We start from the raw sequence: 15,761 nt of genomic DNA on the forward strand, positions 1-15,761 counted from the left end.
TTGAGTTTGCCATAGATTTTCTGCGTTAAATTCAGCAATTAGGGGATATTTGGACATTGGAATTTTTTGTAAACGAGTTCTGAATGGCATCGTAGCCGCTAATCTGGTTCTTTCTACTATTGTGAGCATTACCCGTGTAATGAAGTTATAATATACTAAACTTGCTATTATTCTTAAGATTACTTTATCTTCCAGGGGTCTTCTAGGTGATTTTAGGAGGAAATGTAACGTGATGAAATTTAGTTCTTATACTACTTTCACTGATATATATTCGCTCAATGATTTTTTTTATGTTATTCATACTGTGACATTTTTTATGCGCAAGGAAACATTGAAGAGACATATAACGTAATGTTTCTTATGAGTAATCTGCTTTATTTAATTGTGGACAACTGGGAAATTTTGTTCTTGTTTTTTTTTTGTTAGTAAATTAATTTTCTACCTAGTGGAGTTAGTAACATCCCATGTGGGTTATCTCTTTCCGATTTTTGGCCGGGCCAGAAATAACTATACGCTCGAGAGATCGTCTGAGGTCAGCGTATATCTAGAAAGGTTTGATTTTAATTTTAACGAATGATACATTATGGTTGAAACTAAGATAACTTGTTACTATCGAGATTTTTATGGGGATTATAATTATTGGGTCTTGTTTTTTTTGGTTAGGTTTAGAGTTTAGGATCTCCTTTTAATTTTCTTGTTATTATTTTTATAGGTGTCTCTTTTTCTTTGTTGTGTTTTCGCTCGTTTCAGAAATAATTTACTACCTAGGGATTTGTATTCCTCAGATTCAGGGTCGAATAAAAATTGTTTGTAATATTGAATTTCTGATAAAGGATGATGTATGCCTTCATGTTTGACACATTGAGGATTCTTCTCTAGATTATAGCGAATTTTGGGGGCTCTGCAATTATCAAGGAGCAAAAGATCCGTTTGATTGGGTCCCTTAGAATAGAAATATTTGATATTGAGATTCTTTTGTAGACGTCTTATTAATAATTGTAAACAACCAGGTAGTTTTGCGGGTCTCGTTCTATATTTTGTTTTAACTTCCCCTCTAGCCGGACGATATTTAGGGGCATTAGTAAGATCTAATCAGTACTTATAAGCCTGGGGTGCGCACCCTTTTAGATTGTAGGTTAAATGCCAGTCTTTCGCATGTATCTGATTTCCTTTTTCGTCAAACACCAACATAGCTGCCAAATATACAATGTTTTCCTTCGTATTCGTTTTTCTAATAAATTCAGTATCAATTATCGCCTTACGGATAGGCATTTGTTCTGTTGTCATGATATCTGAAAATGATCAGTTCATAATTACACACTTTTGTACTGGTAATTTTCGTTTTTTGATAATATCAGTCTTTGTTAGAACGTGGGTTAATTTTTTTCATAGAAAATCTAAACGTTGCCTGAGGGCGAGCTCCCCAGACTTCCCCAAACGTGGTCATCTATTTAAGTTCGATGACACAACTTAATACAGAGTTGGGGATGGTTTCCATGGGTCATTTTGTAGAAATATAAGTTGATTTTCATTGAGGAGTCTAGGAACTGTCTCTCCGACGAACTGAACGAAACGCCGTTTGTAGTTGTGACGGAACACAAACTTCCCGCCATATAGGATCTGTCATTTAATTTCGATAATTGGGTTTATTTTGGTTGTTCGATTGATTGGTTCATTTTTGTAGAGGTACAGTTGATTCTCGTAAGGGAGCTACCCAGTGGGCAGAATGTGCCAAGTAGAACTTTAAACACCACTTGTCGTCATCAGTCGACCACGAGCTTCCTACATCAGGCCTTTCTCGTTAGCCACTTATATTTTGAATTAAATTATATTGCTTTACAGTTGATAATACTGCTTTGGGGAGTACAATATGAGACATTGTCATTTATATGAAAACTCTTAGCCCGACCTTTGGGTTGTTCTTATAGTTAACAGTGCCTCCACAATTTTTCAATTTAATTTCTCTTTAAATGTTCTTTGGAATTGGGTATTGTCCTGGAATTGGGAGATTTGGGAGCCAGTCTACCGGCTCGGGGTGTGGCCCGGGAAACTTCAATATTATTCTCCACCACACTCTAAACCGTCAGGCAACACCCCAGCTTCTTTCAGTTGGACTGGATACATCGCACTGGAATGGTACGGGTAGACTTTTTATATTAAGGGAAATTATTCGAATTAATTATTTGCAATGTGACTTTGTAATTGGATTTTGTTTTCGGGAACTGATACATGTTGAACAAAAATTTTTCTATAGCATTTTTATAGTTTTATGATTTTTACTCGTGAGCTAAAAGTTTTTAAATTATTATTCCTTTATGTCGCCTATCCATTAAAAATCTCTTAATCCTGTATTGACTAAGGGTAATTCCATCCATCAGGTTTTTTAACCGTTCTACCCGACTACGTGGTTACTTTTTCTTCTGTTTCTTGCGTTTTTTTCTTTTTAGGTTTTGCTAGCGATATTAGATCAAATTTTTTGTATTGTTTTTTCAAAAATTCTTGCCCTTTTAATTTTGTTACTTTCGCGTGTGCGGCCGCTGAAGTCGGTTTTGAATTCCAAATTTCTTTAACCACCATATGGTCTGATTCGCCGTCAGACTCTTCGGAACTGGTTTCCGATGATTCCGCATTAGAACTTTTAGAAGTGGCACTTCGCGTTTTGAAGTATCACCTGCCCTTCCTTCATAAATTTCTACTCCTCTGGAAGTAGAAGGTTTATTCTCTAAGTCGTCGCCTAGAGTTTTCAGCTCGGGAGATTTGAAAAATTCTTGGGAACTTTGAGAGTAATTAAAAGTTTTTGCGAGGTTCCTCCATTGTTTAAAAACAATGTCTTCAGAGTGATGGGGCATTTTTTGTACTAGCGTTTCCCTCCAGGAAGTCCATGGCTTTTGGATGACCTTAGACACAGTTATGTCATGATATTGTCCTTGCTGGGCGTCCTTGGGAGTTTGAGTCCAGGGCAACGTATTTTGCCTTATTTTTATGGGGAAATTAATTAAATCCATAGCTGCTCGCAGGTTTGTTTTAATTGAATCTTTGGGGGGATTTTTCTTTAAAATAGTACCCGGAGTTTCTACAGCTCTGTTTAATTCGTCCTGTAGCGACAGGGGTCTCTCTATTGGGGTTGCTGGGGAAACCATATCATCTGGAAATCTTTTGGGGGGACAAGGGGTCAAAATTCTATCAGGAAAAAAATGGGTTTTTGGAGATATAGTATAATCTAATTCTCCTGCACTCTCAGATGATGAACTTTTAGGGCTTTTTGGCGGTTTTAATCTCGCTTGTACTAGGGGTTTTCTTTTGGGAATAACTAGGTTTTTCATGGCTAAGAATTCTTCAAAGTTTTCCTCATCACTCTCATTTTTAAAATAATCTTGCTTGAAATTAAATGGTTTTAACTTGGCTAATCTTGATTTAGACGGTTCGTGTTCCGTGTTTGACGACTCGGTAGAAGAGGGATACGATACCCATCTGTCTGGAAATTTGGCTCTTTTTACTCGGCTAACATTTGCCTTGTAAGTTCTTCCGCTTTCGGGGTTCACCATTTTAAAAGTAAAATCGTTATCGTACTTTTTGACTTCTGTGCGATCCAGAATATTTATTGGAAAGTTTTTTGCCTTCTGTCTTTGCCTCATTCTTTAGGTAGATGCAATGTTCTATCTTAAAACCTATGTTCCCCTTGACTTTGGGTTGATTTCTTAACTCTTGGTTTATTTTACATTTTACCAAATCTTGCCTAACTATCTTATAAGTTTTTCTAATCCTATTTATGAACTCTTGTTTGTAATCCTCCGTGTTATTATAATATTGTCAGGACTCAACAATGTCATGATATGGCATTCTGAGGTCGTGACCAAATAATAAATAAAAAGGATTTTCTTTGGTTATTTCTGAATAAGCAGTATTGATTATGTTAGTTAAATAAGGTAAGAATTGATCCCAGTCGTTCCTGTTGTCTTTTGTATAAATGCTTAATACATTCGAAAATATTTTATGCCTATTTTCTATTTTACCATAAGCTTGTGGATGATAAGGGGACGTCACCAATTTCTCTATGATAAAAAAACTCATTAAATCCTTTGTTACCTTACATACAAAATTGCATCCGTTATCTCTTATAACCTTGTTTGGAATGCCAAACTTTAAAAAAATTTTCTTACGCCTTACTCGTGGTGTACGCGCCTTGATTTTTTATTGCTTTAGCAAAACTAAATCCAGAAAAGTGATCTATAACTGAAAGAATACAAGTATGGCCTCTCTTGGAAACAGGTAAGCCTCCACTGGTTCCATACAAATCAAATGAGACCTCGCTACTGGGACTCTTCCCAATGGGGGGATAGGACAAGCTTGGGGTTTTTTTCTTAACATATACATTTTGCATGTACTTACACAGATCATACGTTTTATTAGCGCAGTAGGCATATTCAGACACTGTCTTGGTTTATGGAGGGTTATTGCCTCTTCTAAGAGCTATCCTCAATTGAATTGAAAAATCTCGAAAGCAGGTGCTGTTTGGTTTCGGGGCAATAGAGGTACTTTTGAGGTTTGGTTTCTATTTGCCTCAGATGTCACAATTCTGCATGATATTTCTTCATCAAGATCGTAGTAAAAATTATCTTTTTGTTTTCTAAGAGTTTTGAATTTATCTGGTAACACATCTTCGTTCACAAAATAATTAATAAGTGCTAGACACATTTCATCCTTTTTTTTATTTCTTTTTATATTTTCCAAGGACAAGGGACAATAGTTATCCTTATTTTCTTTTACTCTATTTTTAACTTTGTTTTTCTTATATTCATGATTACTCTTAGTATTGATAGCATTAATTTCGTTTTGTTCGGCTTCGGACTGGCATATTTTCTGGGAATCTACTCAAGAAATTACAAACTGCATTTTGTTTGGCTTTTAAATATTCAAATTCGTAATCTAGGTCTTGGATTTTCATAATCCATCTAGCTAGAATTCCCGTGGGGTTTTAAAAGTGCGTAAGTATTGCAGGCTTTTATGGTCTGAACGTAGTTTAAATTTTCTACCAATTAAATAATGTCTGAATTTATCCAAATGGTGGATTATAGATAATATTTCTAAGTTTGTGGTGGAATAACTACTTTCGCCTTTTGATAAGGTTCAAATCGAATAACATATAACTTTTTCTACTACTTTATGTTTAGGCGTTCCCTCTAGAGGATTAGGGTTTTCTACCGGGATTATTTAGGATAGGATAGCGCCAATACCCTTTAAACTGGCATCAGTTGTAACTACGAACTCTCCGTTCTCGAAATCAGGCAACGATAATATTGGTTCCAAAGTGAGTTCCTTTTTGAGACGGTCTAGGAATTTTGGGCTTCCTGGGACCAGGTAACATTCTGGGAGTTCCCTTTAGTTAATTCCGTGAGGAATTTACGCAATTTGGGCGTAATTGCGCACGAATTTTCTAAAGTAACCAGTAAGAACTAAAATTCCTCTTAATTCTTTCATAGTTGAGGTTTTCAACACATTTTATTTTGTCTGGGTCTGGGGATATCTCTCCTTGCGTCACCACTACTCCTAAAAATTTAATTTTACATTGAAATAAATTTACTTTTTCAGGCCGGCATTTTAAATTGCCCTCTCTGAATTTCTCGAACACTTTAGCTAGTGTTGCTAAATGTTGTTCAGCATTATCTCCTACACATATAACATCATCGACAAAATGAATGATATTCTTTAATCCTCTTAATAGGTGCAATAAGGGTCGAAATATCGCGCTTGAACTTGTCTTGAGTCCAAAAGGCACTCTCAAGTACTCATAGGAACCACACTCGATTGTAGAAAACGTAGTTTTGTAGACATCTTTTTCGGCTATTTTCCCTTGGTGGTAGCCTTGGGTCAGGTCCAGAGAAGTGAAAATTTTGTTTTTACTTGAAATAGAGTCGAGAATTTTATCTATTCTTGATAAAGGAAACTTATCGCTCACTATTTGTTTGTTGAAGGCTCTATAATCTGCTACGAGTCTCAGGTCACCATTCTTTGTTGGGACCAAGATCACTCGTGCTGAACACGGACTTATACTTGGGCATATAATCTCATTTTTTTCTAATTCATGAGTTTTATTTTTTAACCACTCTTGTGCTTATATGGTATACCTTATGGCTGTTTCGCGACGGGATTACCGGTCGTTAAAATTGAATTTTCATAAAACGGTATCAGTTCGATGTCATCTTCAGATGTGGAAAATACATCTTTAAAATTCCATAATAATTCGCATAATTTTTTCTTGAGTTCCAAGTCAGTAATATAATCCTTATTAAATTTGTTAAAAAATTGTGATTTGGTTAGGGGGTACTTGTTATTTGAAGTTTTAATGCCGTTAACTAGGTTTCTTTTGGAATTTCACCATCTATTTAAATCATTCTCCGAGATAACTTGGATTTGAGTTAGACATGTTCCCTTTTTTATCGTAGTTGTATCATTCTCATGGTTATTAGATAACCAAATAAATTCTTCTCCTTTGTAGTACGTTATAATCTGTTCTTCGCATAGCAGATTTTCAGGAATTTTCTTCGACAGGATTGCAAGCCATATTTCAGATTTGCTATCCACTGGTTCAATCATCTGTGATATTTGAATTCTTTGCATCGTTTTGTGAGGGACTTTTTTCCGTATTGCGAATCCATAATTTTTTTTCTTTATTTTCATTGTCTATTAAATTTAGATTGGCGCTATCCGCCAATAATATTGGCTGTGCCTGAACCGCATTGGGATTCACTACTTTTTTCCATAATTCCACTATTTCCTTGGTTTCCTTCGACCTATATCGTCGCATATCTCCTATTTTTATTTTTGCAGATTCATTCCACTTATTATTTAAATTTACTTCACTTCTCCAATATCGCTCAGAATAAGAAAGCGAATTTCTGGATGTGCCAGTTCATCTTTGTAGCGAGACATGAGGTTCAAAAGATGGTGAAATTATATTACCAGAAATTTTGCTTACCGCTACACTCTCTTCATAACATCTGTTACAATCTATTAGAGTAGGGGAAGGGGTATTCACCAGCTATACAAGTCACTCTTACATTACGTCTAATAATACCTTATTCGACCTTAAAAAATGAGCACTTATGATGGCTTCATACGGGAAATTTTTGCTTATTATAAAGATTGTCAAAAAAATTCTATTATCCCTTTCCAAGTCTGGGCGAATTAAACCTTTTGCATCCAATATGCCCTGTTACACTTGTTAAATTGGGATTATTAAAGTTCTTTCGTCGCCTAATATGCGGAGGTAACATATTAAATACGCATGAGTTTATGATATTAACTGTTGCACCAGAGTTAATTAGTGCCTTAAAGTAAACATTTGCCACACTAAAATCATTAAATATAGGTAACTTATTATTACTATCACTAAAGAACGGTACTACTATTGGTTTGGACCTATAAAATATTCTGGGCCCCTTCTGGGTCCAATTTATTCTTCTGAGGGGCCTGATACGTTTCCCTGCGGATTTACTTCATACGTCGGTGATCTGCAATAGAGATTCGGATGTGTCCATGGATTCTCTAGCTAAATGGTTTACATTTGTTTGTCGATTTTGCCATGTATTATTGCAGTAGTTTGGATTTCTTGCGACAGTGCCGGGTGCTGGCGTCGACTGCAAATGCCGTCGGCTTGAAAAATTTGCATTTCCCGTCAGCAAATTTTCGGGATTTCTATATACTATTCTTGCACTATATTGGCTTTGACGAGTATTTGGGTTTTCGAATCGATAATTATTTTGTCTATTAGAGGGAGGGTTATACAAATTCTGTTGGTACGTATTGTAAGGTAGTGGTGGGCATCTTCCCTGCCTATAACCTTGTGCACCAATGGTGCTAAAATTTGTTCTCCCGAACAAATGGTTGCCATAATTTTGCGTATTACCGACGGCATTTCCTGGTGCCGTCATGTCTCTAATCCTAAAGTGGCACTCTCTTGAGATATGCCCAACACGATTACAAATATAGCATCTTATTATTGTAGGATTATTTCCATAATTAATTGGTTTGACGGGTTGAAAACGTACTGTTTTTTTTACCTAGTGGGTTCTTGTGTTCTATTTCCTTGTGGCACTGGGGAGTTATCCCTTGAAAAGAAATTTGGAGAAGCCTGACCTTCTAGTGAGGCTAGCCTTGCGGTAGATTCGCCTTCGCTGTTTATTTTTGTTTTACTGTGGTTTGCCACAATCTTATCAATTTCAATCATTCGTCCCATCTCCTGAACTGCAAGATCCAACGACTGAATATTTTTGGATATTAACATTCTATGTCATTTTGGTGAAAGCCCTTGCAAAAAGGCATGCAGTATGATTTGTTCATACAATTCTCCTGAATCTTTTCTCGAATTTTGCTTCGAATGCAATTTGTATAATGTGTAAATATCCTGTCACGTTCTGTGTATGGTCAAAACTTACCGTTCTGTGTTTTAATTTATTTGTTGAAAATGTTTCGATAAATTTATCTTTGAATGCCGTTAACGATTTGTCTAATTTATTTATTGGAAAATTGACATCATCCCTTACAGTATTTTCCATTTGCTTTAGGAAGGTGAAAGCCTGCTCTCTTAATCTTAGGAGGAGCATACTTACTAATGTTTTTAGCTCTGTTTTTGTTAATTCTACAAATTGGGCCAATTGGATATTAAATTCGTCGAGTGTCTGATTGTCCATCATATTGCGGAATAGATTCTGTTATTTCTACATTTTTCGCGACCAACTTTTGCGCAATTAATAATTCACTTAATTCTTCTGACATCTTTGCGTTTGCAATATTTAAACCAACTTCGCAAAATTATACACTCGCAATAAATTTACTTATTTGGGGGAGACTGCTATTTCCTATGAGGTATTCTAAAAGGGTTTCCTATTATAGCTTAGCAGTTATAGGCCTAAACACTTTGTCTTATAAGTCTATGTCTATCCACTGATTTAAATTTGAATTAAGAAGTTTGTAGTGTAACTAGTTCGCGTGTTCTCCTCCAAGTTTTACGACCGCGCCAACTGTAATGGGGGGAGGGAAAAGACCAGCACCACTTGTGCCGTTAAGATTTGTTGCGCCGTTGATATCTTAAACTTGTGCCGCTAAGATTACCTTTTGCCGCTAAATACTGCGCCACTTATAACGGAGGGTAAGGTAAATGGGTGACCGCGCCACTCCCTATGGGATAGAATAAAGATAGATTAAATAACAAGTTTGAATTACTTTGTGTGGATGACTAATTAGGCTGGGGAGCCGTCAATCCAGGAGCGTAATCATACTTCGTAGGGTTATCAGATTCCTTAGGAGCGCTTCCTATGGAGATAATTGAACTAGTTATCTACTATGCGGTGAGATACAGCCATATAATGAGAACAAACACAAATAGAAAAGTAATGGATTTATTGAGACTTACATTTCAGGTGTACAACAATGTATGTTTATGTGCAAGGCTTCACTTCTATCGTGCTAACAGTCAGAATGATAATTTCATAATAGTGACCATCGTAATAATGACGCGAAAAACACTTTTCATCACCATATTATACCAGTCCTGATTTTGTGCCTGAGAGCTATTTCAAGATTGGCGTAACTCCTGTGGAGGGGCCCGCTACTTTATCATTATGTTGACAAACTAAACTCATTATGCTAACTGAGCGTCCAATAATTTATCTTCCATATTTTGGTCATTAAACTTTTCACATTCCTATGATAATTTGATACTTTCTATGGTACTTGAATCTACTTTGTATAAAATATTGTCTCGTGATTTTTCGTCAAGTATTTTCGTGAAATTCAAAACTTTCTTCTTTGATTAATACCGTCATTCGATCGGTAGCTTTTTCCACGTTTCAAATCTGTCGGTCTGTAGAACAAAAAGTATGGAATGCTTGCGAAGCATTACAAAGTACTCTGGAATTCATCAAGTTCTTTTGCGAATATAATCATCCGTTTTTTTGTACTTTAAAGGGATGTTTTGGCTGAGAATAAAATGCGATTTTTCTTTTGTTGATTAAGAATTTAGACTCAAGTTTGAAACGAGATTTAAACTCAAATAGAGGGAGTTTAATTTATATCGGAAGTATTTTTAGAAGGAAACGATTTTATTTTATTCGGAAGTATTTGAAAACAATTTTATATTTTAAATATATCACATATTACTTACGGTACAGAATTAACCAAAAAGGATATATTTGCATGCTACCATTACTACTTCTGATGTTAAGTTGGAACTTTTAGGGTATCTTGAGGCACATTTTGAACGAGCTTAAAGACCCTGTGTGTGTACTATTATGATCACTGCATCTAGTATGGCTAATGGCATAAAGGTAAAACTTTTAGGGGATGTTTAAATTAAGGGGAGTATCAATTAAATCAAAACAAATTATATGCATGCAGGTTTTCATAAGGGTATAGAAGCAATATTGTACAAACAGCTTTGAGTATTAAGTTGAAACTTTCAGGGCATGTTGAGTAGGGTGTTGAGCTAACTAAAAGGCATTATGTGTGGTCGCCAGTATTGCTACTATTACGACTGCTACGACTACTACTTCTGGTAAGGTTAAGGGCATTAAAACCAAACTTTCAGAAAATATTCTGGGGGATGTTGAACCATTTCAAAGCACATTCTGTAGCCTCCAGGCTGCCCATAGGATATAAGAGTCATTTCTCAGATACATCTTAGGATATTAAGTTGAAACTTTCCGGGTGTGTTGAGTTGGGTATTTAACTACCCTGAAGATACTCAGTACATACTGCTACTACTGCTACTGCTGTTATTTCTACTACTATTGCTATTACTACTACGGCTATTACTTCTGAGACTAAGGGTAGAACTGTGAAACTTTCAGGGGACGCCCAACAAATTCAAAACACAGTTATGCATGTAGGTTGTCAAAAGGGCATATCAGCAATATCTCAGGAATGGTCTAGGGTATTAACTTGAAGCTTTAAGTTATATTGGGTTATATGAGGGGGGGAGAGAACTTCAAGGTGAGGATTGCAATGTCCAAATTCAGCCATGAGACCCGACTCTGCACTAATTAAGCTTTAAGTGAAAGAGTTGAATTAAGTAAGAGAGATGAATATACCAACATAACCTTGACAAATCCTAACCTCGTAATAATAATATCAGCTGTTGATTGATGCAAGAATATTGATCATCCATCTCGATTGAATAAGCTCCCAACACTTGTGCAGGCCTACAGGTATCGAAGAGACGGTTTCATAATGACTTATAAGCTTTCAAAATCTGGTTCCTCCTATCACAAGCTATTTTAGTTTGATGAATCCTCCAGGACTAGGGGGTATAGTAAGAAGTTGTTCCGATTCCTTTCGAGCAGGAGGCCTGTTAGCCCTAACATATCAGTTAGAATGCTTGCTTTTCCTCAATAATAATGAAATTTCATTTATAGCTAATACGAGATGAAGAACTGTTCAAGATATCCGAACTGATCAAGAATGAGAAGAACTGATCTAGAATGATAAATGTTGAACTTTCAGTTATAATAAAACAAGTTAAATTGATTAGCTAAAAACATCATCTCTGCTAATAAACTCTTTGCTTTTTTTCTATACCTTTGTTGTTGTTCAAAGCAGGACAGTGAAAAATATAAACAGCTTGTTGAACAGTTAAAGAAACGAACATCAGCTGGTGAACAAAACCTCGCAATACGTGATTTCCAGAACGTTACAAAAAACGGGCCGCTGACTGGGCAGAACCCGATGCAGGTTTAGACCCCCAAACTTCGAATCGTGTAAATACTTGTAAATATTAGTGTTGCATATCTTAAAAAACTTTCAGCTGTATCTAGTGAAGATATAACTCAAAGTGAAACGGAATCGGAAAATTTTTGGACTGCGAACTCAACAACGGATACACCAACGCCTGACACACCACCCAGAGTAAGAAAGACCAAAAAAAAGTAAGTATATCTATCTGTGCTCTTATCACTAACATTGACCAGCTTACTAACAAACTGAATGAGTTGAAATCAGCTGTTTACTCGAAAAATTATGATCTGGTTCTACTGACTGAAGTCTGTCCAAAGTCTAGCGGTAATAAGTTGGATGATTCCTACTTTTAAGTCCAGGGTTATTTTGTCGTCTCAAATCGGAATTTGCCAGGATTTAGGTGTGATACATTGGTGCTCGTTAAGGCATGAGCCTACGTCCTACGTCAATGTCCTACGTTCCCACGTCAAAGTCCAGGGTTATTTTGTCGTCTCAAATCGGAATTTGCCAGGATTTAGGCGTGATACATTGGTGCTCGTTAAGGCATGAGCCTACGTCCTACGTCAATCTCCTACGTTCCTACGTTAAAGTCCAGGGTTATTTTGTCGTCTCAAATCGGAATTTGCCAGGATTTAGGTATGATATATTGGTGCTCTTTCAGGCATGAGCCTACGTCCTACGTCAAAGTTCGATGTTCCCACTTTAAAGTCCAGGGTTATTTTGTCGTTTCAATCGGAATTTTCCAGGATTTAGGAGTGATATAATGGTGCTCTTTAAGGCATGAGCCTACGTCCTCCGTCAATCTCCGACGTTCCTATGTTTAAGTCCACGGTTATTTTGTCGTTTCAAATCGGAATTTGCCAGGATTTAGGCCTGATACATTGGTGCTCGTTAAGGCATGAGCCTACGTCCTACGTCAATGTCCTACGTTCCTACGTCAAAGTCCAGGGTTATTGTCGTCTCAAATCGGAATTTGCCAGGATTTAGGCGTAATACATTGGTGCTCGTTAACACATGCTATAGTGCCCAACAGTTTAGTGTGTCCTGTGCACAGTTTATATAATTATCCAGTATGATTATTCCCTATCTCACCCATTATAAAAACCTAGACCGGGGTGCGAGTGCTCCAGAGAACGTAGAAACATAGGCGGCATCAAATCTTTTCACGGGTAGGCAAGTCAGACGCGAAACAATCGGAAACAAGTGGAAACCCGCTATTACGAATAATGCACTTAGTAACCATTTCTCATTGATAGACGCAAACACACTGATCCATAACTGCACGAAGAAGTGGGAGGAGCTTTTTGTTCGCACCGAGAACGAAGACCAGAAATGATCTGCGATAAGCTTACTGGATAATTATATAAACTGTGGTCCTGTGATTCAGATTATGTCAAGGCAATATGGTTTGACCGTCATGATAATGAAACTACGGTTGCAACTAGAGTAGGCGGCGTGTGCAGAAGTCCATCTGCCCCAGGTCACCTTGAAACTGGAAGAGCGATAGCTAACATGTTTTATAACGCAGTTATGAATTTCAAAGGTAACATAATGGTCGCCGATGACTTCTATTTGCATTTCACAAGATCACAAACGACTCCACAAAAAGGACCTAAACCGACAATGCAGTAATCAGAGAAAGGTTGAGCGACGTGGACTAGGGACCTTTGCTACAAGGGAGTGTAGATCAACAATGGGTCAATTTCTGAAAGAAGTTAACTAAGCTTCGGGTAATATACACAATAACAAAAATCATACCGAAGCCCATTGGTATAGTACATAGTATATTGGTATTGGTATATTTGTATATTGGTATAACCTTGTCTACGTCTACTTGCTCACTCGCAATCTCGCCAATTAGTATATTCCTTGGTTTCTTCTTTACTAGATTTCACACATCTTAATAACATCATATTGGTGTCCACGTTTACATTCTTGTACCTCAAGTCTACCTCTCTGTCTGCCGGAATCTCTACCAGCATCAGTTAGAAAGCAGAATTTTCAGGCAAAGAATTGCAGACGCGAAAATCCTTCGAAACTCGTGGACGATGACTTTTATGCGCCTCAAATTTTCCTCAGAGACTACCTTACCCTCTCCAACCTCAATCCAAATTTTCTGTAATGTTTTGATATAGGCCTATGAATGGATGTTAAATCAAACCCCTAAATCACGTCCTGAATTCGGAATTGTCTTTTCAGGATGACATTTTTTACTTTAAAAAAATTCACACTCAACCTCCGCCTAAACAAACTCAATTTTTTGTAAAAGCCAGAGCGGCAGACTTTTCGGATTCGAAATCAGTATATATTGTTTAGTCGGGTAGTGAAAGAATTATTTGTATAGCTATTTGTTTGAGGTCAAACCACATTTTTATTAGACTATAATCAGATTTGAATATTGTAACGTTATTGCTTGAAAATAGTAACTATCAAATTTATTCGAGTTTGGAATTCAACCTCAATCTCCCTCCCCCCAAGTCCGTACCCAGAGGGGGGATTAGAGGCGTTAAAACCCCTCCCGAAATGTTTTTTTGACTCGTGAAAACGTAAAAAAAAATTGATATAAACAAATTTTATATGTGTTTTTTGAGTTTTTTCGTGTACCCCCCCCCCCAGAAAAAAATCTTTGAGTAAAACCCCCTTCCGAAAAAAAATCCTGGGTACGGCCTTGCCCCCCCCTTCTTTTTGCGACACCCCGCAGAAATCTGGGAGTCAGATGGGCACTAGTGCATTAGATGGTCGCTTTTATATACTAATGAGAGACGAAACCCACCAGACTGGTTATTCCTTTATAGCGGTCTCTTGAAAGGGAATGCAAAAAGTAGTTTTCATTGCAGTTACGATATTTAAACTGTTGTTTTTTGGGGTTTAGGGGGGGAAGGTACCTAGATTAGGTTAGGTTACGTATTTAATATTTGCTATGCTTTTCCCCGCCCCCCCCCCCCCCCTCTAATATGCAAATATATAGCCCAAATTTGTTTATAAACTATCATATATTCATCCTATTTTATTTTATTTCATTAGCATTAACCAAACTTGACCTTTTAGAAGTGACCATCTAATGCACCAGTACCGTCAGATGACTTGTCCGCAATGCATAACCCGACTCCAGAGTGATATATAACCAATCCATTCCCAACCCAACTAGCATTAGTATGTCGCCTGCTTTTGGAGAGTCAAGTTTATTAGTAAAAGTTAACAAATTTGATAAGTAAACAGTGAGTTGTTTTCTTTTTGTATAGTAATCTTTTAGGGTGGGTTACCTCTTTAAAAGGCAATCCTTGTGGAGACCACCTCTGTGGTCACTTAGTTTGGAAGGGATAACCGTAGAAACTTTGAAATGCCCTCTTTTGATCGGAAAGCTAAAGTATTAGCATTTTTTTTTTTTTTGAAGTCGAAAGTTATTGGGATAGAGGGGTAACCTCTCTGATAGAACACGAATTGTCAAATATATATTGTGATCCTCTCCCAATTTACATTGTGTGCCCACGGGAAGAAGCTGTTAGTAACGATCCCTAGTTAGTAATTTAATAAAAAATCAAGTTTTTTAACTGAAAGTAAGGAGCAACATTAAAACTTAAAACGAACAGAAATTATTCCGTATATGAAAGGAGCTGTCCCCTCCTCAATGCCTCAGTCTTTTCGCGAAAGTTTTTTACTGTTATAAAAAATAGAGTTGTGAGAAAGAGTCTAACTTTAGCATAAAGAGTGAGGCGTTGAGGAGGGGACAGCCCCTTAACTAAAGTTGATGAAACTTATATATTTGAAATCAGCATAAAAATCTGATTCTTTTGATGTATCTATTGGTATCAGAATTCCGTTTTTTAGAGTTTCGGTTACGGTTCGGTTTAGAGCCGGTTCGCTCCTTACTTACAGCTCGTTACCACGAACTGTTTCATGATAGTCCTTTTCAATTAACAATTTTTAGCAATGAATTTCCTTAATGCTCCTTATTCTTTCGCTTGGCCTTTCCCTCGTAGTGTCGGTAGTCCTATAAAATTGCTCAGTGTTACCATATTAAGCGATTCGGA

The 15,761-nt window shown here is 36.8% G+C and overlaps 2 protein-coding genes across 2 annotated transcripts in view; one reads left to right on the top strand and one right to left on the bottom strand.

Moving 5' to 3' along the window:
• Nucleotides 1-15,761, bottom strand: part of LOC148947365 (uncharacterized) — a 511,279-nt gene that overhangs the window by 342,238 nt on the left and 153,280 nt on the right. The gene's annotated exons all lie outside the window — the stretch shown is intronic.
• LOC148947370 (uncharacterized) overlaps nt 7,965-15,761 on the top strand; it is an 80,254-nt gene continuing 72,457 nt past the window's right edge. Inside the window, exons 1-2 of the mRNA XM_089095780.1 lie at nt 7,965-8,001; nt 13,118-13,273. Of these exons, the coding sequence (XP_088951906.1) occupies nt 7,965-8,001; nt 13,118-13,273 (193 nt within the window). The remainder of the gene's footprint in view (nt 8,002-13,117; nt 13,274-15,761) is intronic.

Source organism: Artemia sp. Qi Xiang Cuo, chromosome 10, assembly GCF_049724085.1.
Source record: "Artemia sp. Qi Xiang Cuo chromosome 10, ASM4972408v1, whole genome shotgun sequence".
Lineage (NCBI taxonomy): Eukaryota > Metazoa > Arthropoda > Branchiopoda > Anostraca > Artemiidae > Artemia > Artemia sp. Qi Xiang Cuo.